This window comes from Sciurus vulgaris, assembly GCF_902686455.1.
Source record: "Sciurus vulgaris genome assembly, chromosome: 1".
Taxonomy (NCBI): Eukaryota; Metazoa; Chordata; class Mammalia; order Rodentia; family Sciuridae; genus Sciurus; species Sciurus vulgaris.
This window is the reverse complement of record NC_136461.1, coordinates 26,636,311-26,645,638: the sequence shown is the minus strand read 5'-3', so window position 1 is coordinate 26,645,638 and position 9,328 is coordinate 26,636,311. Positions and strand designations below refer to the sequence as shown.

Genomic DNA, 9,328 nt, shown 5'->3' with positions numbered 1-9,328 from the left:
TAATGGCGTCACAGCCGAGAGGGACGGCCACTACAGGGTCTCCTAGGGTTAGGTACTGAGCCAGATCATCAGGTCACTCCAGGCCACTGCCTCCCGTGGACGGGCACCTCTTCTTCCGGCCCTCCTGGGGCATCCCTTGCTCTTGGCTCCACTCAGGCCCAGGCCACCTCATCCTCCTAGCCTCCTATGCCGTCCTAGCCTCTGCGCCCCCGCTAGGCGTCAAAAGGGTATGCAAGGGGCCAGCTGCTAGAGTCCATGGGGTGCAGAGGGATTTCCCCCAGAAGGGAAGGAGTTGGATTTGGAAGGTGAAATTTGAGGAGCCGTTTGCATCTTGGCTCCTTCACAAAAAAGGAGGGTCAAGAACCCTTTCACTCCCTGTCGGCTGCAGGCAGGGGTAGCAGAGAATGAACTGACTTGAGAGCCTACACATTTATTAGGTCTCATTCTCTTCCCCCACCCATTTCCCATCCAAACGTTTCTCCCCCATCTCGAGCCATACTATGCCAGCTCCAACTGGCAGGTTTTGAGTGGACTCAGGGTGCGGTTTGTGGTGCGGTTAAAGGTGTCCACCTGGGGCACAAACTTCTCAGCAGGCACAGTCAGCTTGCGTCTAATGTCCATGCACTTGGCGTCCAGCAGCATGGAGTTGGCCTTGCAGGCAATGTCAGCCTGCAGCCGGGCCAGATGCTTATTCAGGGCATCCAGAGCATCTCTGGGGAGGAAGTATCAACAGCCCGCCACTCGTGCATGAGGCTGGGGAGCCAGGATTGCGCCCACCAGCTTACCATCTAGGGGAACCATCAGGCAGCAAGAGGGCCCCACCAGTGGGTGGCCTCCATCTCTCCCCATACCCTCCTGCCCACTTCCCAAACTTACTGCGTTTGTGCCAACTTCTGCTTCAGGGCATGGATGGTTGCCTCTAACTGGTGAATTTCATCAGTGAGGCCATGCTGTGCCTGGAGGCAGAAGGGCACATGGGAATTCCAGGTCAGCCATGCTGTCCTTCAGCCTATGGCCTGAGGGCTGCCCTAGGCCAGCACCTTTGCTCCACCAGGCACATATGCTAGGGGTGATCCTGAGGAAACCTCAGCAAGGGGGTCTGTGCCCTCACACCTGGTCCCTACAGAGTTCCACATTGGGCCGGTAGGTTCTGGACTCCAGCCGGGTATGGACCAACTTCAGGTTTAGCATCTTTCTGCGCAGATCCTCCTCCAGGTGCCGGATGTCTTCTTGCAGCTCAGCAATCTCCTCCAAGGTCTGTGGGGGACAGAGTGACTGGTCTTTACCAGCAGAACTCGGGACATGGGGCACCCAGTCCAGAGCTTCCTGGCTGGCAGTCTGGCCCCTTGCTGCACAGCAGGAGGCCAGGCCCCAGGGAAGGCTCACATTCTTTTCTTGCCACTTAAGTTCACTGTACACTTTCTCCATCTCCTGCAGCCGCTTCCGAAAGGCAAATTCTGTTGCAACCCTCTGGGCTTCAAGTTCATTATTGGTCTGTAGGACAAGAAGTAGGCAAGAGGAGGGTACAGCAGCTCAAATTCTTGTTGCTTAAGTTAAGGGAAGGGGTGCCATGTGGTCAACAGGAAATGGAAAGTACAGGCTGAGGGGACACTGGTACCATCCCTTGGCTGTGGAGCAGCAGCCTGGGGTGTCTCACTCACCTCAGCGATAGTTAGGGCAATGGCCTCCCTCAGCTCTGTGGCTGATTTCATCTCGGCCTCTGCTCTGTTCTTGTTGAAGTGACTGAAGTCATCCCATTGCTGGAGTGTGGTGGAGCTGCAGGTGACCGGAAATAATAATGTTGTAGGGTACAGCCTATGAAGGAAGTGAGGGACTGACGGAAGCACACTTCTTACCCCTTGGGGACACGTGTAGGGTTGATCTTCAGAGAGATGTTTGGGGACGTTAGGTTGAGAGAGAGACAGCCTCTGTCGATTTCCAGTGTCTCCATTTTGCCCCGATGGTCAAAGTTGAGCTGCTGTTGGACTTCCTGCAGGAGGCTGGAGACAGGGCAGACTCCATCAGGAGCTGTCCCCTGAGGTCCCACATGCAGTTCTCATTGTACCTCAACACTGAAGGATGAGGAGGCTGGGACGAGTCTTCATGGCAGAAGACAGTGGAGCTGCTGTTGCAGCTGAGATAAAGACCAGCACAGCTGGATGAGCTTCCCACAGTCAGAACAGTGACACCCAAGTATGTACGTGCATTCACGAAGCCTCACACATACACGTGACAAGGCACTCGGGTGCTGGAAAATGGGCTTCAGCTCCCCTGCTTCCACCTGAATAAGAATGGCTGCCTAGAGCAGGTTCCTGACAAGTACTCTGAGACTGTGTCCAGGGAGTGGAGAAAGTGCAAGAGTCAGCTAGTCCACAAGCACAAGGAGGGACAAGGGGATGAATGGGAGTCAGTTACTTATGACCCCCAAAACCTGTGCTCCACATTCACTGAAGCCTTCAAGTGCATGTGAACATGCAGGTGACAGTCGTCTCTGCCTCACCAGAGCTGCTCGAAGGCCTGGTTGATCCTCTGTTGTAAGGCCTTCTTGGTGGCCTCAATGACCTCCACCTCTTTATGCAGTTCATTCTCCACAGGATCCCTCACCAAGTCAATGTCTCGCCGACTGTCCCGCAGGCTCAGGCACTCAATGGCTACATCCAGAGGCAAATTCTTGGCCTGCAAATTTTTCTCTGCTGATTCCTTCATCTAGAAAAGAGGGGGTTCAGGAGACTGGAGGGACCTTGCATTGGGAGGCAGCTCTTATACCCACTTTAACAGAGAACTGTGAGTGACTCAGATGACCGTACCACCCATGCCCCCATCAAGGGTTCCCAGACTCAGAAGTGGGCAGGAGGAGAGATCTTCACAACAGAGTGTCCTGGCACCTAGCCCTGACCTGTGTCAGGGTGTCAATCTCAGCATCTAAGTCAGTCAGACACTTGTCCAGCATCTCTTTCCACCTGTTGACAGTATCAATCCTCTCTGCCAGTCGAGTCCTGTTGTCATGTTCATCCCAAATAGTCTGGAAGAAACAGAGCAAGATAAAGAGTGTGTTAGTGCATGCCTGTAACCCCAGGGGCTTGGGGAGGCTGAAGGGGGAGGATTGAAAGATTGAAGCCAGCCTGGGCAATTTAATGAGACCTTGTCTCAAAATAAAATAAAATAAAAAAAAAAAAGAAAAGGTCTGTGGGTGTAGCTCAGTGGTATAGTGGTTGTGGGGAGCAATCTCCTTGGCCACCCAGCTGGGGCTTCCAACCTGGTTGTTAGTCTCATTGCGGAGGACCCGGGCCTCCTGACGGATCTGATGGGAAGCATCTCGCTGCCGCTCAGCATTGGTGGACAGTAGGTAGCTATTAGTGCGCCAGTCCGGCAGCTGGAAGCGCTGACTTGGCTTTACACTGAATGTGGCCATGGTGCAGGGTGATGGGTCCCAAACCCTGGACCTGTTCCAAGACACGCCACCTGTGTTGGGAAAGCAAGGTGCAGGAGACATCAGTTGAATCCTGTCCATTCTCCTGTCCTTTCTACAGGACGCCTGCTGGGGAACAGCCCCCACTGAGTTCAACTTCTTGTTAGGCATTAGATAGGTTCCTTCCACCCCTCCACCCCCAGGCACTAGGCCCTGGAGCCTGCAATTCCTGAGCAGGTAAAAGTGGGGAATGGAGTCCCTCGGGGTGTGTGTGTGTGTGGCCAAGGGCCTAACGGGGAGGGCTGGCAGGAATACAGCCCCTAATCCAGTTTCCACCCCCACTTCCAGCAACACTCCCTCTGAGTTCTCTTTTCTTTCTTCCCCGGCTGCGGGCCAGGCCCGGGGTGGAGTTGGGGGCGGGCTAGGAGAAGAAGCCTCTTTTTCCAGGGCGCACCGAGTTGGCACCCGTCGGCGGGTGGGGAGCGCTCCGGCCGGGTCCGCCTCGGGTGCCTCACTGGCTGCCCCCGCCCTGGGTCGGAGGAGGAGGGGCGGGTGGGAGGAGCTGGGGCCGGAGTTTGGCGCCCCGCCGCATCCGTCCCCTGCACAGGATGCTCACTTTGGGCTTCAGTGAATACCCTGGCTTTGCGGGGAAGAAGGAGGTGGCCAGGCCTCCGCGTGTGCCCCGCCGCCGCGCTCGCCTCGTCGCTCTCCTCCTTTCCCTGCTCGCCCCGACACCCCTGTCTGAGCTCCTCTGTTGTTTGGCCTCCGGTTGCTAGGCAACCACCGCTCAGTGCGCGGGCGCGGGGGGCTGTGGGCCGACAGCAGCCAGCCGGGCGTGGATGCAGGAGACGGCGCCGCGGCGGGATTTACGAACTGAACACCTACAATTTGATCGATCTTATGAATCGACAAGATAAAAAGTACAGTGCGTAGAAAAAGTAGACGTCGGTGGGTGTGGTGGCGCACGCCTGTAGCCCCAGCCCCTGTGGGAGCCGAGGCCGCGGGGCAGGCTCCGGGCTGCGGGAGCAGTCTGCCTAGACCCCGGCTGCAAACAGGCAAAGACAGCGGCTGCGGAGGCTGCGGAGGGTGGGGCACTGGACGAGCACGGAGAGCCCCGGGCCCGAGACCCAGGACAGCACAGCAGTAACCAAAGGACGCTGGCTTCCAGCGTTCCGTGTGAGAAACGAACACCCGAGAACTCTTTGTCCTTGTCAGATTTACTACTTTCCGTAGGTTTAGAGCATGTTGTAGTGTGTAAACATGCTGCTGGAGAATTTCTGAAGATTTTGGCGAATTTTAGTGCATTTACCAGGAAGGTCTTTTCTGCTACCAAGGATGTGATGAAAGCCCTGAGATCTTTTTCTTTTTTTCTTTCTTTAAGGAAAAAAAAAAAAAAAAAAGGCTGGGGAGATAGCTCAGTTGGTAGAGTGCTTGCTTGCCTTGCAAGCACAAGGCCCTGGGTACAATCCCCAGCACTGCCAAAAAATAAAAGAATTAAAAAAAAAAAATTACACACACACGTGGATGAACCTTTATTTATTTTCACGTGGTGCTGAGACTGGACCCCAGTGCCTCACACATGCTAGCTCTACCACTGAACCACAAACCCAGCCCCCTGCGGTCTTTTGAATGCTCCAAGTGATTCAAAACTCTTTTCTTTCTAAGGCTGACAGGAAATCCACACCAGATGACATTTATCATTCGAAAGAAAGGAATATCAGCTGAGCAGAAGGCTACCGAGTAGCCCAGAGATCAGGTCAGAATAAGACACCCACAAATTATCACCTGTTCTTCAAGTGGAGGATACTTTTAGCTCTCATTGGTGGACTTACACGTATTTATTGAACCCAAGTAAGGGATTGGTTTTTAGCAAAAATTTGTGGGCAGATTTTTTGTTTTGTTTTGTTTTGGGGTACCAGGATTGAATTCAGGGGCACTCAACCACTGAGCCACATCCCTAGCCCTATTTTCTATTTCATTTGTAGACAGGGTCTCACTGAGTTGCTTAGCACCTCACTTTTGCTGACTGGCTTTGAACCCACGATCCTTCTGTCTCAGCCTCTGGAGCTGCTGGGATTACAGGCTTTTGTGGGCAGTTTTAAGTCTGTGTTTTGTGGTTGTGTGGACTCCTGTAGTATAGAAGGAGCAGCGTATACCCCAGGGAAACCTTACACAGGACATACACGTTATACAAACAGCATTACTGCCTCTCCATGCAGCCAAAATATATATTCTTCTGTTTAATACGTGCCTTGTCCTGGCAATGGTGCTTTTAGATGAAGCTGCCACGTCTGAGATGAACATCTCAGAGGAAGAGGGTGTGCATGACTGGCTTGTGTCTACCCGTAGCATTCCTCAGCTGGCTGTACTCCCTATTTAGAGTTGTAGAACCTGAGCTTCCAGACAACTTTCTTAAGGGTTACAGGGGATCCTGGAGACATGGACTATGAAACAAGGAACGTGAAAAGTGAAACAACAATGTAAACTTTTTTTTTCCCCACACTGAGGAACCCAAGGAGACACTCTACCACTGAGTTACATCTCAGCAAGTCCCTACCCCCCCCCCTTTTTTTTTCTTTCCTTTTAAAAAAATTTTGTTGGGCTGGGGAGATAGCTCAGTTGGTACAGTGCTTGCCTTATAAGCACAAGGCCCTCGGTTCAATCCCCAGCACCGCAAAAAAAAAAAAAAAAAAAAAAAAAAAAAAAATTTTTGTTCTTTTTAGTTGCCCCCCCCCCCCCATTTTGAGATAAGGTCTTGCTAAGTTGCTGAGGCTGGCCTCAAACTGGTGATCCTCTTGCCTCAGCCTCCCAAGTTGCTGGCATTATAAGTATTAGCACAACCACTGTATCCTGCCACTACTATGCATTTTGTGTGTGTGTGTGTGTGGTGGGTACTGGGGATTGAACTCAGGAGCACTGGACCTCTGAGTCACCTCCCCAGCCCTATTTTGTATTTCATTTCGAGACAGGGTCTCACTGAGTTGCTTAGTGCCTTGCTGTTGCTGAGGCTGGCTTTGAACATGAGATCCTCCTGCCTCGGCTCTGGAGCTGCAGGAATTCTAGGTGTGCGCCACTGCGCCTGGCACTACTATACATTTTGATAGTTGTAGACAATACAAATGAATAGAAGCTTACTTTTCTGCTGGCCTTGTACTTTCTAGTCTGTGGCCCAATAAATTCATGTTGGGATCCTCGCAGTTGAGATTTGGGACTTAGTATGTTTAATTAGTTTTGGGTGGCTTACTAGTTAGAAATAACTGCTGCTTCAGCTACACAGCTGCAGATAATTTGTTCTGGAAGTCGAAACAATGATTTTTCTCTTCCCACTTGATTTGCCCTTCTAATCTTCAAAGCCCACTCTTCTTCCAAAAGAAAGAATGATCCCTTGGTTAAAATGAATGGGAAGTAGCTTTGTTGCACTTAAAGTGTGATCCTTTTTGAAGATTTTCAAATTAATGTACAAAGGGTCCTAAGGAGACAACAGTAATATATATATATTTATATTTACATACATATTATATATTTATATATAAATAATATATATATATTTTAAGTTGTAGATGGACCCAATATCTTTATTTTATTTATTTATATGTGGTGCTGAGGATCTAATCTAGTGCCTAACACATGCTAGGTAAGTGCTCTACCACTGAGCCACAACCCCAGTTCCAATAGTAATAATTTTTATTAATGATTTAGATGACACTTAATATTTAAAAAAAAAACTATTCAAAGTGATACCACAGATGGCAAACTTTTATAATCTAAAATTTTTATAAAAGCACAGGAATAAATGAGAAAAGCAAAAGTTACAAAATTATAAATATGGCTATATTATATATATATATATATATATATTTTTTTTTTTTTTTTTTTCCCCCCCCCGTGCTGGGGATTGAACTCAGGGACTTGTGCTTGTGAGGCAACCACTCTACCGACTGAGGCATATCCCCAACCCCTATAATCTTAATTATACATTTGTATAAAATATAAATGAAGCTGGGCATGTGGTACATGCATGTAATCCCAGCTACTCAGGAAGCTAGGGCAAGAGGATTGCAAGTTCAAGGCCAGCTCGGGCAACTTAGTGAGACCCTGGCTCAACATAAAAAATAACAAGGTCTGGGGATGCAGGTCAGTCTTATAGCACCCCTGGGTTCCATCCTCAGCACCCCACCCTGCACACATACAGACAGCAAGTGAAAACCACGTGAAAGAGGTGGTTACTGAAATTCTGTGTGGTAAACATGTGTCACCAGCTAGGGGTCTGAAGAGATCCCTTTCCCAGAAGTTAGCGGGAGATCTCAACGTGGCCCTGGCAGATTTTCTTCTTTTAAATACCGAGGTTGGAATCAGGGGTGCTCAGCCGCAACCACTAAGTTACAGCCCCAGTGCTTTGTTTTTTATGTGGTGCCAAGGATCAAACCCAGTGCCTCACATATGCTAGGCAAGCGCTCTGCCACTGAGCCACAACCCCAGCCCCCCAGTTCTTTTTTGACCGGGTCTCTCTAAATCACCCAGACTGGCCTCAAACTTGCAATCCTCCTGCTTCGGCCTTCTGAGTCACTGGGTGCAGGTGTGCACCTGCGCAGGCATCTTGGCAGGTTCTTGACTTAGAACCCTGAAAGGAATTTCAGGACACATCAAAAGAGGCCCACAGGGTTATTTAGGAAAGCAAGGAGATTTATTCAGGAAAGCCAGCCCTAGAGCAGGATTCACACTCAAAAGGAGGAGTGTGGGTGTTTCACAATGAGATGTCCTTTTGGGGTCTTGGACTTTTCTTTTTAAAGAAAATTTGTAAACTCTTAATCATGGAACACAGGATGGATCTTGGTGTCTGGTTCTTTCAGGATCTCGAGTTAAATGTTTGAAATAGACCCATATCATATGTAAGTCTCCAACAGAATTTCTCTTTGCTTTATTTAGTGCAAAGAAAATATGTTTTGTAAGCAATGTATGCAGGCATTAATCATCTAGATTCACAAGTTGTTGTTGTTGTTTTCCCCCTTTAAGATTTCAGGCTTGGAGGAAAACAGGCTTGGGAAGTAAAGGTGAGTGTGTTCATAGAAGTTCTAGATCTTAAATTAGAGCTTTCTGGACTGGGGCTATAACCTAGTGGCAGGGTGCCTGCCTAGCAAGTACAAGTCCTGGGTTAATTTCTAGTATTGCAAAAGCAAACCATGAAGTTAATTATTTTTTTCCCTTTCCTGTTAGTTTCCTTTCTACCTGTTCTCATTTCTTCTACCGTACCTCAAAACTGTCCCTGTCATTTTTATTTATTTTTTTGCAACAAAATATCCAAATCCCATTTAGCAAGATATGTGATAGTAAAGGTAGAATATTAGTGTACATTTAGTAGTTTCAAGTACTTTTGAATTAGGCTGTTCCTAAAATTAACAAAAAAACAATTAATGCTGCTAGGCTGTAGCTCAGCGGGAGAGTGCTTGCCTAGCACGTGCAAGGTGCTGGGTTTGATCCTCAGCACTGTATAAAAATAAATAAAGTACTTTGTTCATCTACAACTAAAAAAAATAAAAACAAAAGTAAAATTTGTTGCAGCTGATAATCAGACATCACATTAAGCTTCATAATCCTACACCACTGATGTCTGTTTTGTTCTTATTATAAAGAAATGCTGAACCTAACCATTATTCCTAAAAGGGAAATATTTTAATAGAGAAAAGCACAAATTCTGTTCTAAAAAGTCCTGCAAAGTCCTTTACAGATCATAGAACTGTAGAAGCAGCAAAAATGATGGAACATGAGAAGATAAGCATCTTTCTTCTACAGATAAAACTAAAGATTTCATTTGCTTTTATGATACGACATTTCATTTGTTTATTTTTGGTTTTTGCAGGGCTGAGGACCAAACCCAGGGTCTTGCACACGACAGGCAAGCACTCTACCACCGAGCTACAC

The 9,328-nt window shown here is 48.6% G+C and overlaps 1 protein-coding gene across 1 annotated transcript; it reads right to left on the bottom strand.

Annotated features, from left to right (window-relative positions):
- Nucleotides 1-383: 383 nt before the first annotated feature.
- On the bottom strand, nucleotides 384-4,164 carry TEKT2 (tektin 2). Its single transcript, XM_079130386.1, has 10 exons — nucleotides 4,045-4,164; nucleotides 3,257-3,462; nucleotides 2,897-3,022; nucleotides 2,501-2,706; nucleotides 1,857-2,000; nucleotides 1,662-1,776; nucleotides 1,387-1,494; nucleotides 1,114-1,257; nucleotides 877-956; nucleotides 384-712 (listed from the first exon to the last, which is right to left on the bottom strand). The coding sequence occupies exons 2-10, from the start codon at nucleotides 3,410-3,412 to the stop codon at nucleotides 499-501; spliced, it is 1,293 nt and encodes a 430-aa protein (XP_078986512.1). The 5' UTR covers nucleotides 3,413-3,462; nucleotides 4,045-4,164; the 3' UTR covers nucleotides 384-498.
- Between the last annotated feature and the right edge of the window lie 5,164 nt (nucleotides 4,165-9,328).

Bases quoted from the DNA above. Each gene is read 5' to 3' on its own strand.
- TEKT2 (XM_079130386.1), bottom strand. From the start codon at position 3,412: ATGGCCACATTCAGTGTAAAGCCAAGTCAGCGCTTCCAGCTGCCGGAC. The intron at 2,707-2,896 runs GTCAGGGCTAGG...CCTCTTTTCTAG, and splicing joins AGATTGACACCCTGACACAG to ATGAAGGAATCAGCAGAGAA. The intron at 1,777-1,856 runs GTAAGAAGTGTG...GGTCACCTGCAG, and splicing joins CCTACACGTGTCCCCAAGGG to CTCCACCACACTCCAGCAAT.